The sequence below is a fragment of the Protobothrops mucrosquamatus genome, unplaced genomic scaffold (genome assembly GCF_001527695.2).
Source record: "Protobothrops mucrosquamatus isolate PMUCROS unplaced genomic scaffold, P.Mucros_1.0 scaffold_298, whole genome shotgun sequence".
NCBI lineage: Eukaryota > Metazoa > Chordata > Lepidosauria > Squamata > Viperidae > Protobothrops > Protobothrops mucrosquamatus.
The window spans coordinates 459692-477306 of NW_015386374.1; the positions used below are offsets into that span (position 1 = coordinate 459692).

Below are 17615 nucleotides of genomic sequence, written 5' to 3' on the forward strand. Positions count from 1 at the left end.
AGTATAGAAATAGAGTTACTAGTATTGACCTAAGGGGAAGTAGGATATATTAAAATAATAATAGATTAGTTATATGTATAACTGAGTTAATTATATTGAAATAATTTGAATTGTACAAATATGATTTTGTTTTGATTAATTGATGGCCTTGCCACCATGTAAAATAAAACCAATAAAAAATTTTGTTGGAAAAAAAAAAGAGGGATCTTTGAAGAAATTAGTGTGTAATTTTCTTCATAAGTGCAGAAAATATTTTCTAACCACTTTACTTCTGATATCGAGTCATTTTACAGCCAGGAGCTATGACATAGTCACTGATAAAATTACTGCTTGAAAGCAAGATTTAAAAAACCTTGACATGAAACATGAGGAGGGGGTTAGTTGCTTATGGATTAGAAAATTATGGATAGAATTGTAGAATGCTCCACAATGGGACAATAAATGTGCATACAAATTGATATAAAACATTTGTCATTCTCTCCACCAAGATCCCTGGTTATATCCATCAGTCTCATCAGATGTGGCAGAAGAGGCCTGCCACAGGTGCCTCTGCCATGATGGCCGACCTTTGGAATATCATTCCCCTGGAACTTTGGTCCCAACCTTTCCGGCCTTTAGGAAGGGCCTGAAGATATGGTTGAGCCACTGCATTTGGCAGTCTACAGGGAGCCACTTTAATGGTTATACTGAACTGGATGTATTGATTGTATTTATCTTCTGATTATGATTATGCTATTGTGCTTGAGGTTTTTTTAACAGTGGTTTTGATATAGTTGTATGTTAGCCATTTTTATTTTTTTAATTCTTGCTTTTTTTCTTAAATTGCTATGAGCCACTGTAATGTTCCATTTCAAAGACAGGTGCTGCATTTTCAAAGTCAACTTAACTTAACAAGTTCTTGGATTTTTTAATGCAAAACTTTATATTTGTCAGGCACATATATTTGAGCATGTCTTCTTTAGTACAGAATTATTCAATTAATACTAAAGAATTATTTTAATATGAGGCGCACAAACACATATAGAGAGCAGGAATGGATAAGACTTGGTGTGAATCCCAAATCCAGAATGGATCAGAACAATTTTCTCAAAGGGAAATGCAGCAATTCCAATTTGTCCACAAAGCTATTTACCAAAAGCAAACAAACAAAAAACTACACTCCCCCAAAAACAGTTCAAAGAGGATGGGAGAAATCACTGAATTTAGTGAGTATACTTTCTGACTCTTCTACAACTGCATTTTGAACGACATTGTTCTTTGACACCATCCTATTCTTTCATTGTGCAGCAAACACTCCCCCAACACATTAATCTATCTGCCTGAAATCTGATAGATTTTTGTCACTACAAGATTTCTTTTTGCTGCAAATTTTGGCTTCTATGAAGCCAAGGGTTTTTCTTTCCTAGGAATTGGGTAGAGGCACCCCTGACTGTTATTTAAAAACTCATTCACCAGTCGTTATGATGTTTGGCTTCCTCCACTTCTTCGTGGTCTCCTAAAGTTCCTGCAATTTTTATCCAATTCTAGTGAAAAAATAAAAGTCATTGGAGGGTTCAGATTGGCTACAATTCAGTTTGGGATGTTGCTTCAATTTGTGTAGAGATCAGAGTTTAAAAACAAAAAAAATATCAAACAAATCTTACAAACATCAATCAATCCAGGGCAGGAATGAATAAAAATGGCTAGTATGTAGTAAACACTGTATTTGGGATGCATTCTGAATACGCTACAAAAGACGAATTTTATGATTTTGTTTGAGTGGGGTTTTTTTACATATTGTTTTATTACACAACTCTGAGTTTGATGATCTTTACATTACGTTAAATGACAAAATCACACTGTCCAACCACTTGGCATAAACTACATGCAATTAAAATGACCTTTATTCAAATGATGAAAAAAAATGCAAAACTAATTGATATAGTAATATATACACAAACACAGACATCTGAAAGCCAAAATTAATACAGCTCAGTCCTGTGGCAAGTTTCTCCCCTTTTGTTCCCCTCAATACAAAAGCAAATAAACAAAAGTTACTGAGCTTGCAATGAGATGCTACTTTCATAATTGATGCCTATGTTCACAAATATCCATTTTGCTTGTTGAATAAAATAGTAATTATTAGATCAATTAGGGAAATGAAACACAGAATGGAAATTAAACAAATTGGATATAATCTCTCCAGGGACTCCAATTATCCTCTAATGTGGTAGTTTGGACCTAGACACGAACAGTTTTCATTCATAAATTTTGATAGTAACGGTGACGGTTCTGAAAACCTCTATATGCATACTTTGCATCCAATTTGCTATGAGGCACTCTGTCAAATGGCTCGTGATCATTGAAGCAGGATTCAAAGACTTCATCTACTGCTTTCTCTGCCATCTCTTTAGTGATATTTCTAACAGCCAACATGGAGCGAACAGCTTTCATCTTTACACAAGTCTGAAACAGGTGATAAAAAGGGCCAAAACACATCTAATCAACTGAAGCTTTTATTAAACAAACAATTAGGTTTATATAATATTAGGTAATATAAATATTATCTAATAAATAGGTAATAATTATAAGTTCCATGGATATCTTCCAATGTATTGCTATCTAACTCAAAAGGCTTTTTTTCTTTTTCCACATTAAATGTATCATTTGGAAGATACCATAATGTACAATTCAACAGTTAATAACAAATAATTTATGAGGATACCTTATCAGCTGTATCATTTTTAAAAAATCATAAACATTTGTAATGCTTTTGCAGTAATTTTAGATCAATGAATAAATTCAGACTTTCATTATATCTAGGACTTCCATTATTTGAAATACACATGTCTAGATTACCTGATTATATGATTTCAAGAATAATAGCCATTTTCAAAGGAGTAGCCAGAAATAGTTTAATATATTTATTACCTCATAAATGTTGTGGGGCACCCAAGGCCTATATAAAGTAGTCCTGAACTATAGATTACTAGCAAATAGCAATGAACAATTATTTTATTCAAGTCCAAATAAACAAGTAATCTTAGTGTTTCTAATCATAAAAATAATGTTCCATAATTTGGAATGTACATATCAACACTGAGAAATATAATCCAAGATTGGCTAAATTATGAAAGAATTGATCTGTCCAATAAACAGTAAGTGTCGCATCCTTAATCCCCCTTCTTTTAAATGAAGGATGAATGAAAAGTATTGCTTTCACTTCCATAATTTTAGTTTAAATAGGAATATTTTAATAGATAAAACTCAAAAAAAATTGAAAGCTATTTTTTACTGTATTTACATCTCCATATAATCACCACCATTCAGTGCACCATTCTCTTGATGGACGTTTTTAAAAGCTGTCACAAAAGTATTTCACATTCTGTCTCTTCCACCAGGTCTTGATAATCCTTTCTACTTCCTCTACCTTTGTCATTTCGAAAAAACAATTAAGTAGAATATGGAAGAAAAAACTTCTGACTCTACAAGACAATGCTAGGCTTCACAACACATAAGTCACCCTAGACACAATTGTGAAGGTGGATTCACTATCTTATCCTCTCTGTGAGGACCTGATGGAAGACCAAAATGCGAAGTTCTTTCATTCTTGAAGAAACTTGTTCATCATTGACAAACATGTTCAGAGAATTTGCTTCTATGGGGAAATAAATTCAAAACAGCTTATTTTGAGGATTATTTTTCTGTTCCATCTATTTCAACATCCCTATTTCAGCTAAAATTATGGAAATGAAGGCATTATTTTTCATTTTATCTATATATATACATACATACATACATACATACATACATATATATACATACACACATGCACACACACACAGAGAAAGAGAGAGCATGAGTGAGACAAAAACCTGTTCTTATCTTTTTCATGTCTATTGACACTATGTTCCTTCGTAAGAAATTGTTTGCTAAGCTTCAAATTACAGAAGAAATTACCTCAAATGAAAACATGAACCCAAATCTCTTCTTTTATAGATTATTATTAACTTACCTGCTGATGCTGCTTCAGCCCAAATCTAAACCGCATCATCTCATTTATGAAAGAACAATCACCACTGAGATTAGATGCCCGAATCTACAAAAGATGCACAAACTGAGTAGAATATTTATAGGAAAGTTAGCATAGTATCCCATTCCAAACCTTTTGTCTGAATGGCTGCAAAACTGTCCATTTCCAATTTGTTGTGTAATTGCTAAAAAGAGCTTCAACAATCAAATGGTTTAGAATAATTGAATTCTTTTGGTTGTTCATATAGCCATTCTTCAGGGATGCTATTAAAACATAACGGCTGAAAAACTATCACCTTAATCTCATTTTAGACATATAGAACATGATCTTACTCATCCAACTAGATCAGTAGTTTTCAACTTCAGAAACTTGAAGATGTGTGGACTTCAATGACCAGAATTCCCCAGTTGAGAAATATTGAGCTAAACAGTAGTATCCAGCTGAACATGGCTGATCGCAAAAAACTAAAGAAGACATGATTTTATTAATTTTTTATTTTATTAATTATTCAATCATTTATTAATGCTTGGTTGGGATGGTTGGGATACACCAGGAAACTCCAAGGCTATAGGCTAGACAAAAAGGTGTTTAAAAAGCACTCCAAAACTGTACTAAACTATTCCCACACTGCTGCCAATAAACTAGATGAACATATCCATGGAGACAATAGGAGTTGATATTCTGACTTAGCAATGATTTCATTTTCTCCAACCTCTAGGTAATACTATCCAGGCTAGCTTAAATGGCACCTCTTAAGATCTGATGGACATTTATCAGTCAGTAAACTTCTGATTATCTCAGTAGGTGGCAGTATCTAACCTATCCTTTCGGAGTTTTGAAGCTATACAAGTGGGCTCTGCTTAGTCCTTGAATGAGACATCACTAGATAGTACCAGAATTATTATATTAGAAAGAAAAGTTTTAAAAAATCTGAGGAGGCAATGGCAAATTATGATAGAATTGGATACATCCATGAAGTCACAAGGTACCAAGTTCAATTCAAAGGACATATCAGTGGGAAAAGATCATATAACTGCCATAGATCAGAATTTCTTTTCCTTGTGTTTACAAACTATAAAGCTCTTTCTAAATCACGTGAGGCAGGATGCTTATTCCCTGGAACCAAGACAAAAAAGGGGAAAGAACTATTATTCTTTATCTTAAAGATAAATTAGCTGATGTTTTTGATTGTTTGCAAAACTATTGTTATACTAATTTAAATAACTGAGTGGAGATATTATAGGTTGTTTTATGTGTTTGCTTTTAAAAGTTTACTTGCAGTGAGGGTTAGAGGGACACACTGCTGAGGTCAAACAATAACTTAAATCATTACTTGAAAGATGCAAAACATGCTGCAGTTTTACAAGCTAGCTCCCTTGTGACATTTTTAGGCTGCTCTAGATGAAAGAGGGAGGAGAGAATAGACAAGTGAATATGTTGTTATATTCACTGAAGATAAGAACACATTAGTCATTTAAAAACCATTCATGTTTCCATAGCCCTCTCTTAACTCTATCTCACTCTCTTTACAAAGCCTGGATCTGCTATAAGAGTACATAGACACAAGCACATACTCACACATATATAGACTAAAACTTTGCTGCAAACAATCCAGAAAAAATGGTGCATAACATAATGATTTTTGTCTTAGTACTTCATATATTTCTATATAACTTAAAACAAATCAAATGTCAGGGTTACTGTCATGGAGCAGTTATGTGCAGAGAATGCCCAGCTCTCCCAACAGCTGGCTTTGCTGGCAGCTCACGTTGCTCAGTGTCAAGCTCCTGCTGATCCACAACCCTGGCGGAAGTGTCCAGTAGCAATGCCTGATAAATTTGATGGCACTTTGGATATGTTTCCAGTTTTTTGGGGACAATACCAACTCTTTATCAGTCTGAGAGTGGTGGACTTCCCCACTGATCGAGATAAAATGGGGTTTATGATCAGCCTCCTATTTGGCCCTGCGGCCCATTGGGCACACCCCTGCTGGTCCAGCCTACATGCGTCTCATGTACGAGAATCCCATTAAGATGCAGACTCCTACCAGACGCCTGAAAGCCCTTTACAGTGATATATCAGTGAGTTTCGGCTGCTTAGCCAGGATTCAGCCTGGAACGAAGCTGCATTCATGGACGCTTTCCAGGATGGTTTGTCGGAAAGGCTGCTGGACGAGCTGGCCCTTGTCGATGTTCCCCCAGACCTCAATGGGTTGATACATCTCTGTTTGCGGATCGACGCTCGGTTGCAGCAGCGTAGGAGTCACCGTGCCATCCCAGAAACCCAGGCGGTCCCAGTTGTGCACGAGACCCCGGTTCTATGGCAAGAGCCTATGGAGTTAGGTGCTGCCAGACCTTGCCTATCGGTGGCAGAAATAAATAGATGGCGTTTGGGGGGGTTGTGTTTCTACTGTGGAGAACCTGGGCATTTGGTTGCATTCTGCTCCAAGAAATGACGAGGGGCATCAGCTACCGAGCCTGTCCCATAAAAACAACCTCATCTGTCGTGAAATGTCCCGAGCCCAACCTAAAATGCGTTTTGGGTTGGGCTTCTCCCGACCCCGAGCGACATCCATCGGATGCTGCACTCGGACCCCCACAGCACTTGATATTGGCGGCACACAGCTCCTCCCTGGGAAGCCACAGGGGATTCCGGTACACGCCTTGATCAACTCTGGGGCCACCACAAACTTTATGGACGTGGCATTTGTGGCCAAATGGGCTGTTCCCCAATGCCCCGTGGAACCGCTTCTGTTAGTAGAGACTATTGATTGCCGAGTGCTCCTGTCTGGGCCAATTAAAGCTGCCACGCAACCATTGGGTATGGCCATCAGCTCGCAGGAGACCATTCAATTTTACATAACCTCCAACCTGCATTTCCTTGTGGTCTTGGGATTGGCGTGGCTCCAGACGCATGACCGGCAGATTTATTGGTCCCAGAACTTGGTCATCTTTCTGGACCACACCCGCTAAGTTTGTGCCAGCCAGGTGGTGGATCCCCCAGGGGTCTCCCTGCCCTCCAAACTGGCAACTTAGGCTGATGTGTTCAGCGAGACTGAGGTGGATCAATTGCCTCTACACAAGCCATATAACGGCCCCATCAACTTAGTCCCTGACACGCCTCTCCCAGTGGGGCGTTTATATTCCATGTCAGACCCCGAGTTGGCCGCGTTGGCTCAGGGTTTTATCCCGCCCTCATCTTCGCCATTGTCTTTGTAAAAAAGAAGTCTGGGGAATTAAGGCTTTGTTGTGACTATCACAAATTAAATGCCATTACGGTGCATAATTGATACCCACTGCCTCTCATCCCAAAACTTCTGGAACGGCTCTGAGAGGCAAAACTTGTTCTGTCCCCCGTCCGACTCACACCCCCCAACCAGTCAGCCGAGGGCTAAAAGACTGCTCAGCACTGCCAAACACAGATAAACACTTGGCAGCAACTCCGTGGCTGCCTGCCAAGACCTTTACTGATAACTCACAGTACAAATACAAATCAAAGTCCAGGATAATTCCGAAGTGCTACAACAGAAGATTCAGTATTNGTATCCTCCTCAGAGTCCGACACACCTGGCTCCTGGCCAATCCCAGAAGCACCTGGCTCCTGGCCAATCCCAGAAGCACCTGGCTCCTGGCCGATCCCAGAAACACCTGGCTCCTGGCCAATCTCCTCTCCGTCGGAAGACACCGAAGGCCGCACCAGAGGGGAAGGTCCTGGAGAGGGAGGCCTGGCCATCTCCTCTCTTTCATGTTCAGAGCCTTCCTCCTCCGATGATAGGGACCCACAGGACGGAGCCACAACAAAACTCTTCACAAAATTGGACCTGAGAGGAGCCTACAATCTTGTTAGGATCCGGCCTGGTGATGAATGGAAGACAGCATTTGGCACCCGGTATGGGCACTTCGAGTATACAGTGATGCCATTTGGGCTGACCAACGCCCCTGCAGTCTTCCAACACTTCATGAACTACATATTCCGGGATCTGTTAGATCAGTTTGTCGTGATCTATTTGGATGACATTCTGATCTACTCCCTTTCGTGGGAGATGCATCACCAGCATCTCCGTTAGGTCCTGCAATGGCTCCGAGTTCATCATTTGTATGCCAAACTGGAGAAATGCCAATTCTAGCAAACAACCATTGATTTCCTAGGTCATCTTATTTCTCCTGAGGGCATTGCCATGTAGCTGAGCAAGGTCGAGCCCCTGTGTAGTTGGCAAACCCCAGGTTGCATTAAAGATGTCCAGTGACTCCTTGGGTTCGCCATCTACTATAGAACCTTCATCCCCGGTTTTGCTTCGGGGCAGTCTGGAGCAACAAGCTGACATGGTTCCAAAAAGAAGCAGCTTTTCAAAGAACTTTGAGGCTTATTTACCTTAAAGAATCCTTTATTTGCTACATAGCTTCGGCACGTACAATAAAGAAGCCAAAAACTGAAACCTCCCACCAGGCTTTAAAGGAAGCTTTTATGAAGGAACCTGTCAGGACCCCAAAACCTCTGTTTTCCCTTGTATATATATTCTACTTTTGGGGCCTGCCTTTCTGCTGGGAGGAGGGAGAGCTTGGGATAACTTTTGCTTTCTACTTTCCCTCTCCTGCCTCTATCCTTGAGAAAGGAATGTGTCTCACTTATCAGGGAGACGATTACAGAGAAACAAAAGCTGGAGAAGAGATGCACAACAACTATGCCAGTTACCTGCACATCATACCACCTTTGGATTGGCTGAATTTCAAATGGACATTATGACTTTAGTGGGAGGAGGAATATTGCTTGCTTAATTATACCGTTTGCGTGGGATTTTCCCCAGATCTCGCCTTGACTTCCCTACTGTCACTGACCCCTAATAAAAGTATCCTTTTGAGACAATGCTTATTTCAAGAGTTCTGCTTTCTTGGGTGGTTAGTTGAAGTGGGTCCTTACAGAACCCATCTTGAACCACCCTGACCTGCAACAGCCGTTTGTCGTGAAAGCAAAAGCGTCCGATATTGCCGTTGGACCAGTGTTACTCCAGGCTCACGCACCCGGTGGTGCCCTCTTGCGCACACTATTCGCGGAAAGTTAATCCAGCCGAGTGCAACTACACCATCTGGGAGAAGGAGCTACTAACCATTAAAGTGGCGTTTGAGGCCTGGAGACATCATTTGGAAGGGGCTCGGCATCAAATTGAAGTCCGGACGGACCACAAGAATCTGGAAAGTTTGCAGACTGCCTGGAAATTGAACCGACAGATTCAGTGGTCTCTCTTCTTTGCTAGGTTCAATTTCTGTGTTATCTACATACCAAGTGGTCGCAACCAAAGAGTGGATGCTCTTTCAAGGAAACCAGAATATTTCCATATGGAAGACAAGCTTCTGCCCAGGACAGTTCTGCCCTTAGAGTCTTTCTCTGCAATTTGAAAACCAATAGATTTATGGGCTCGGATTCGGGAGGCACAGCATGATGCATGGGTGGCTCAACGAAAGGAGGAGCTGGAGCCAGACTCCCAATGGACCATCACGGATGGACTCCTGAAATATCGTGATTGGCTCTATGTTCCGGGAGGGCCGCTCAGAGGACTCATTCTCATTCAATGTCATGATAATCTGTCGGCGGGGCATTTTGGCCTTTTCAAGATACTGAACCTAGTCTCCCATACATTCTGATGGCCCCGAGTATGACACGATGTCCAGACCTACGTCACATCTTGTATACGGTGTAGGCAGCGAAGTCAGCGACAGGGGTCCCACCGGGTCTACTTCAGCCCTTGCCGATGCCCGAGAGACCCTGGGGAACAGTGTCCATGGACTTCTTAATGGGCTTAACCTGTCTTCTGGCTTCACAACGGTGTTTGTGGTGGTGGACATGCTGACCAAGATGGCACATTTCATTCCTTGCCATCAGCCCGCACCACCATTTGCATTTTCATCCAGCAGGTTTTGCCGTCATTTCGGATAGAGAGGCTCAATTTATGGCCCATTTCTGGAAAGGGTTGATGAAAACCCAAGACGTACAAATCTGCCTTTTGTCGGTGCATCATCTGCAAATGGATGGCGGGGGACCAAGAAAGTAATCAGAATCCTAGAACAATACCTGCGCTGTATCGTGAATTAGCAACAGGACAATTGGGCCGACTATCTTGCAGTAGCTTTTAATAACTCACAGCACACCTCCACGTTCCTAGTCAATGTGGGATATCATCCCTGGCTTTTTCCCCTCTCGCAGCTCGACTCGCCAGTTTCTGCAGCTAACGAATATCTGACCGAGTTACAGGCTATCCATCAACTGGTGTGGCGACAATTAGATAAGGTCAAGGCAGATTACAAGAAAGTCGCCAATCGGTAGAAGTGAGATATACCTACATTAACAATGGGAGATCGGGTATGGCTGTCAACCAGGAACCTTCCATCAGACCAGCCTGCCAAGAAACTGGACCACCGGTACATAGGACTGTTCCCTATCGAAGCCGTCATTAACCTGGTCGCTTATTGGTTAACCTTGCCACGGTTGTTACGGATACATCCGGCCTTTCACTGGTCTCTCTTGGTCCCAGAACAACCGGCATGTCCACTCTGCCAATCAGAATGTCCCCTATTGGAACACCGTGACGAAGACAGCGCTCCCAAGTATGAGATCATCAGTATTCGAGACTCCCGTTGGCTGAAAGGCCGATTCCAGTATCTGATTGAGTGGAAGGGCTATGGACCAAAGTAGTTCACCTGGGAGGATACGACCACCATGCATGCTCCTGCCTTGGTGACGGCGTTCCATAAACAGTTCCCTTCACGACCGCATCCGGCCCGTCAGATCCAGGGGAAGGGTCCTGCAGTGCGGGATAGTGTTGTGATTCCTCGGCAGCCAGTAGATCCAGCAGCCGAGTCTGAGGACTCAGATGAGGAGGAGGATCTGGAAGTGACATTGGAGTCTGAAGAAGGTACTGAGGAGCACCAAGACTCACAGTCAGACAAGGAGCCTGGCCCCTCTTCTCATGCTCAGGCAGAGACACAGATGTTTTGGGAGCCTGAGTTGGGCGACTGGGAGGGACTGGAAAATCTCCATGTGCACATGGACAACAACCATGTCTCACTTGTGGGTACAGACTGAGATATCTACAGTCTGTGAATGTTGAAGCCTACCTAGAAAACAGACTGATATTCACAACAGGAATCAAGCAAAGAAACATAAAATATGATAATAAGATCATAAACTTCTACTAATTTGTATAGAAGTATGTTTCACTTAAACCATCAGGACTTACTTTCTGAGTAAATAAGCATAAGACTTTATTGTAAGTGAAACTGTTGATATGAGATTTATGCTATGTGCGTTTTTGATATCCTTATTAAAATATATTTATAAAACTAAGTTTTTCAACTTACCTCTGAACAGGCTAAGTGCTTTATATTGTTAAACCAATCCACATGAGCACGACAGTGATCAAATGCATGGATAAATTCATGTGCAACCACTCTGTTCATTTGAGATTGACTATGTATATTGTTTTGGCAAAGTACAATCTGCAAAGTTAACCCAAAATTTTAAGAATGCATTTTATTTTTAGAGTTTTCACAGCATAATGTTCTTTACACAGCATTGTTCAACCATCCATTAGATGTAGCGCTAGAGAACTTGAGGGCACTATTTATCTGGTTTCCCCCTCTCTTTTCTTTTCTGGGCATGAGGAACCTCCAAGAGACTAAATATACATATTAAAATACAAACTAAAAACTAAACATCAGCTGATATCATTACAAAATGCCTATAGGAGATGACCAGGCTGAGCGCGAGGGAGGAGTCAAATGCATCATTTTTCATGAGTCCCTTCATACCCACAAGTGATCTAAGTCCAGCCCACCATGAGTTCTTTTACCACCAAATTGCTTTGACCACTAGTAATTCAGATTCTTATAGAGAGCTTAAGCTTACAATAAATCTTTATACCATTTTAACTGCTTGCATCTCCTGATATCCCTGGCGCTTGACAATGCCATTTCTATCATGATCTATACTTACTAAAAATACTGAATAAAAAATATACACCCCCCCCCCGTCTGCTTGTGCATCAGAAACACTGTGATCAGAGGTGGTTTGGACAGCTGTTCCTAATTTATTTGACTTCCTGCTATGGTTATCTAGAAATAACACCATTTATTTTAATATAATGAAAGTAGCTTACAAAGAAATGAGGGGAAAAAAAACTATTGAGTATTTTAACCCAATAAAAAAATCAGAGGGTTTAAAATCAATATTTATAAACTATTACTTGATATTAACATAAACATTCTAATTAAACTCTACTATTTAATACTGACTACATAACTTAACTATTTTGTTTTACTAACATAACAGAGCATAAAAAGCTGTAAACATTAGGTAGAAAAAAATAGCAATTTACCTGTGATACTGAAGAATCAAATCCTCCACCAACATATTTATCACAATTTTCACATGAAATGTGTCGGTTATTGATGACAGCACTAAAAGAATTGAAGAGTCACACATATAACAAATATAATATATAGCCGTGGTAGCGAACCTATGGCATGCGCGCCATCGCCCCAGTCCTAGACCTTCAGCTGGGTTTATAGAACCTTTTCGCTTTAGGCCTCCGCCGCCATGTGCAAAAAAAAAAGGTTCAATCAATCAATCAATTTCAACTTCTCGCAGGAAACAAAAGATCTCGCAAAGTTGGAATTGATTGTTTGAACTTTTTAGTCCCACCCAGTCTGCCATTACCACCGCAGCCACGCCCACCCAATGGGCCACGTCAACCTGGCACCCGATGATACATAAGTGGGTTTTGGGTTGCAGTTTGGGTACTCTGTCTCTAAAAGGTTCACCATCACTGATATATAGCATTCATATAATAATTTTTGGACATAAATTATCTCACCAGCCAGAATTCTTCATAGCATCAAGTAGCAGTTTAGCTTGTGGACCTAGAATAAACATTGGCACAATAATATATTTCTAAACAAATCTGTTGTTCAGAGAAAAAAAATGCAGAGCACATCTTCAAATTACCACAGAAAGTATTTAAAATATCATTAAACTAATGAAATATCATATATCCAGAAACAATTTATAGAAATCATAAACAAAACACAAAGATGAACTTGATTGAGTGCAAGAGATATTACTGGTAAAATCCTACGTGTTTACTTAGATATAAAATCTCATTAATTAAAGGGATTTTAATAATGTTCAAATGTACGTATGACTTCCACAGCCAAGGAACACAGGAACTAAGTCTGAGTGAAATTGCAAATGGATATTCTTTGATAAAAACTTTGAAAAAATATTATTTTGATATAGGACATCAAGATAAGTGACCCAACACCTAGACACTACAATAAAACCATGAGCACCCACTTTGCTGACTGTGACATCTTCTGTGCAGGAACAGAAGGAAATCAACATGTCCCAAAGGTACTCTTTTAAAAGGCAACTAGATTTTCTCGTTTTTTTTCATCTGAATGCGTTTCATTTCTTATCCAAGAAGCTTCTTCAGAACTGAAGAAAGTCCAGTTGCCTTTTGAAAAAGTACTTTTGGCACAACCATGACCTAGATGATTGAGACTCTCCATAGTCAAGGAAATCACCAGGGTTATTTGGAGTTTTTTTTGGTTTTGCTGAAGAGTATCAACTTATCTCAATGGTTAGACTGGAGTGTAGAAGTAGAGCACTTTGCTTTTTCATTAGTCACTGAAACTTTACTCCTGTGTTCAGAGGAAGAAGTACTGTACTCTATAAGGAAGTTAACTTGCAACAAATTAAGCTGTGTCCATCTAACTTAAAACTGTCTTAAACATTGGCACGTGTTCTTCCAGATTTTAACTAGGAGTCTTTCTCAGCTGTCTTCAAATACCATGAACTCAACTGGGCACCTTTATGCTCTCTATACAAGTACTCACTTACCAACTGCTTCACTTAGTAACTCCTCAAAGTTATCATGATATAAAACAAATAGTTAGCAACACATCTTTGCATTCATGACCATTGCAATGGTCCACAGTCATGTGATCACTATGCAGGTGCTTCACAAGTAGCTTGCAACAAGCAGAATTAATAGAGAATGAAGAAGTAAAATCATACGTTGCAGGCACAGGTTTCATTTAATGACCATGGAAATTCAGTTAATGACTGAAAGAGAAGCGAAGATGGAAGCTCATTGCAGTTATGTGATTTTCCACTTAGTGACCATGATGCAGATCCCAATTGTGGTTACTAATCAAGAATGATTGTATAAGCCTTTATTTTTTTTAAGACAAAGTTTTTATGTAAACTCTTGTTTTATCAATTATTTGTGGAAAAAAATGGTTGTTGTCAGGAGTTACCAGGCTCAGGATTAGGAAGTTTATGTGTCTCTCTTATGTAGTGGATCAGAAAATAAAGCATTATTTGATTTTTCATCCTATTTTTTTCCCTTATGTATTTAGAAGGAATGATCAAGTTGCAGGAAAGTGGCAAGGTTGGAATACTATTGATCATGTGGACTCACTAATGGAGAACCAATGATAATAATAATGATAAAGTTGGAAGGGATCTTGGAGGTCATCTAGTCCAACCTCCTGCTCAGGCAGGAAACCCTATACCATTTCGGACAAATGGCTGTCCAGTTTCTTCTTAAAAACTTCCAGTGTTGGCACATTCACCGCTTCTGGAGGCAGGTTGTTCCACTGGTTAATTGTTCTAACTGTCAGGAAGTTTCTCCTTAGTTCTAGGTTGCTTCTCTCTTTGGTTAGTTCCCACCCGTTGCTTCTTGTCCTGCCTTCAGGCGCTTTGGAGAATAGCCTTTCTCTTCTTTGTGGCAGCCCCTAAGATATTGGAACACTGCTATCATGTCCCCCCTTGTCCTTCTCTTCGTTAAACTAGACATACTCAATTCCAGCAACCGTTCCTTATATGTTTTAGCCTCCAGTCCCCTAATCATCTTTGTTGCTCTTCTCTGTACTCTTTCTAGAATCTCAACATCTTTTTTACATTGTGGTGACCAAAACTGGATGCAGTATTCCAAGTGTGGCCTTACCAAGGCATTGTAAAGTGGTATTAATACTTCACGTGATCTTGATTCTATCCCTGTTAATGCAGCCCAGCACTGTGTTGGCTTTTTTGGCAGCTGCAGCACACTGCTGGCTCATATTTAAATGATTGTCCACTAGGACTCCGAGGTCCCTCTCACAGTTACTACTATTGAGCAAGGTACCCCCTATACTATACCTGTACATTTGGTTTTTCTTGCCTAAATGTAGAACCTTACTTTTTTCACCATTGAATTNCACCATTGAATTTCATTTTGTTAGATAGCGCCCAGTGTTCAAGTCTGTCCAGATCCTCCTGTATCCTAAGCCTGTCTTCTGGAGTGTTGGCTATTCCTGCCAGCTTGGTGTTGTCTGCAAATTTGATGAGTTCCCCATCTATCCCCTCATCCAGATCGTTGATGAAGATGTTGAAGAGCACTGGGCCCAGAACAGAGCCCTGGGGCACCCCACTACACACTTCCCTCCATGTAGATGCGGTTCCATTGAGGACCACACGCTGAGTACGGCTGGTCAGCCAGCTACGGATCCATCTGGTGGTGATGCTGTCTAACCCGCATTTTTCTATCTTATCAATTAGTAGGTTGTAATCTACTTTGTCAAATGCCTTACGGAAGTCCAAGTAAATTATATCCACAGCATTCCTCTGGTCCACTAATTTTGTCACTTGGTCAAAGAATGCAATAAGATTTGTCTGGCATGATCTGTTTTTGACAAACCCGTGTTGGCTTTTAGTAATGACTTTGTTTGCCTGCAGGGGTTCGCTGATTCGTTGTTTGATTATCTTTTCCAGAATCTTCCCAGGCATTGAGGTCAGGCTGATAGGTCTGTAATTTCCTGGGTCCTTTTTTTTCCTTTTTTGAAGATGGGAACTACATCAGCTCTTTTCCAGTCCTCTGGTAGTTCCCCAGTGCTCCATGTTTGCTTCTGACACAGATGTTTGCTTCTGACACAGTAAACTAGGGGTTAACAGCTATAGTAAGTGCTGGTATCAAAAAAGTGAATGGGACAGGCAGAATGATAGGCAGGAAAAAAATACTTTAAATTATATTACTTTAAGTTTATATAAGTGAAGTATTTCATTGGCAACTTACATTCAATCCATATAAATTACACTTGGACAAAAAAAATAATGTAACAGTGTCATGAGTCAGTTTTATAAATAAGTTTGTTACAAATAAGTTCAATACAGTGACTGAAAAAGAATACCATAAACCTTTGCTAGAAAAAGAGAAAATGTAATATTGTTTTTCATATACCTTGGGTCAGCATGATTTCGACTTGAAGAGAAAGCGAATTTTATGCATTTTGAGGAGAAACAGTATATTTGAGGTTTCTATTCCTTCCAACTGTCCAGCTAGATGACAGCATCAACATTCTTTTTTTTATGTATATTTTATTGGATTTTATAGGGATGGGGAGGGAATGAAATAGGTAGGGGTATAACATAGGGTATAGAACAAGGATTAAACCAAAGGTAGGGATAGGTACAATAGTGGGGTTACCCCCAACAATAAATCAACGCTTCAGCAAGCAGACTACCGTCCGGGTATACATATTAAATGTCTATAGTTAATATAATACTAAACAGGTATGTTAAATAGATTTATCACTAATAATAAGAGTGAGAAGTTAACCAATACATATCATTCGTTCTACGAATAACAATAATTAATGTACTATTAATAATATATTACTAATTGAGTATAATTACTTATAAATACTGATATATTATTTATTAATTATAATTACTTATAGATAAGATCGGAAATATAAGAGTATTCACAACAATCAGATAACATAAAATTTAAATAAAAAGTATCATTTATCTTTAATCTGTTTTATCAAGTTCACATCTTCTACAATTAAACCCAATTTTTGATCTATATGCCATCTCTCAACCAATTGGAAATATAAAAACCAGGACTGGAGTACATTATCCTGTCTTAACTCATCCAATGATTTAATTTGCCAGTCCTGTCCTCTTAACATGAGTAGATCTTTGTAAACAATTCCTTCTAATTTTACACCTCTTATAATTCCTTGTATTGCATGTTCCAGAATAGCCCACATTGGGATTTTTAAATTTACCTTATAAGAATACTTTTTCCAAACTCTCAAAAGTGCATCTCTCAAAATATAAGATTTAAAAACACGATCAATTTTGTTATCAAAAAATAAATAAGCATGCCATCCATAATATAAATCCCAACCTTCGAGTATCAAAATATCTCTATTAGTTAAATTAATCCAATCACTAATCCAAGTTAAAACCACTGCTTCATAATATAATTTTAAATTAGGGGCTTTAAGTCCCCCTCTTTCCCGTGCATCTTGCAAAATTTTAAATTTTACCCTAGGTTTTTTCCCCTGCCAGATAAACCTGTTGATCCCTCTTTGCCACTCCTCCAAATTTGAATCCTTTTTTAAAATAGGTATCATCTGGAACAAAAAAAGAAACTTTGGGAGAACATTCATTTTTATCACTGCAATTCTTCCCAATAATGATAACTGTAATTTCTTCCACTCCATCAAATCCTTTTGAACTTTGCTCCATAACTTGTCATAATTATTTTTATACAATTTAGCAT

General features: G+C 39.4%; 1 protein-coding gene across 1 annotated transcript in view; it reads right to left on the reverse strand.

Moving 5' to 3' along the window:
• Positions 1 to 1852: 1852 nt before the first annotated feature.
• The window catches only part of ATP23 (ATP23 metallopeptidase and ATP synthase assembly factor homolog), a 38657-nt gene continuing 22894 nt past the window's right edge, over positions 1853 to 17615 (reverse strand). Inside the window, exons 2-6 of the mRNA XM_015832077.1 lie at positions 12879 to 12924; positions 12381 to 12462; positions 11365 to 11502; positions 3995 to 4078; positions 1853 to 2445 (exon numbers count right to left, since the gene is read on the reverse strand). Of these exons, the coding sequence (XP_015687563.1) occupies positions 2242 to 2445; positions 3995 to 4078; positions 11365 to 11502; positions 12381 to 12462; positions 12879 to 12924 (554 nt within the window). The 3' untranslated portion in view covers positions 1853 to 2241. The remainder of the gene's footprint in view (positions 2446 to 3994; positions 4079 to 11364; positions 11503 to 12380; positions 12463 to 12878; positions 12925 to 17615) is intronic.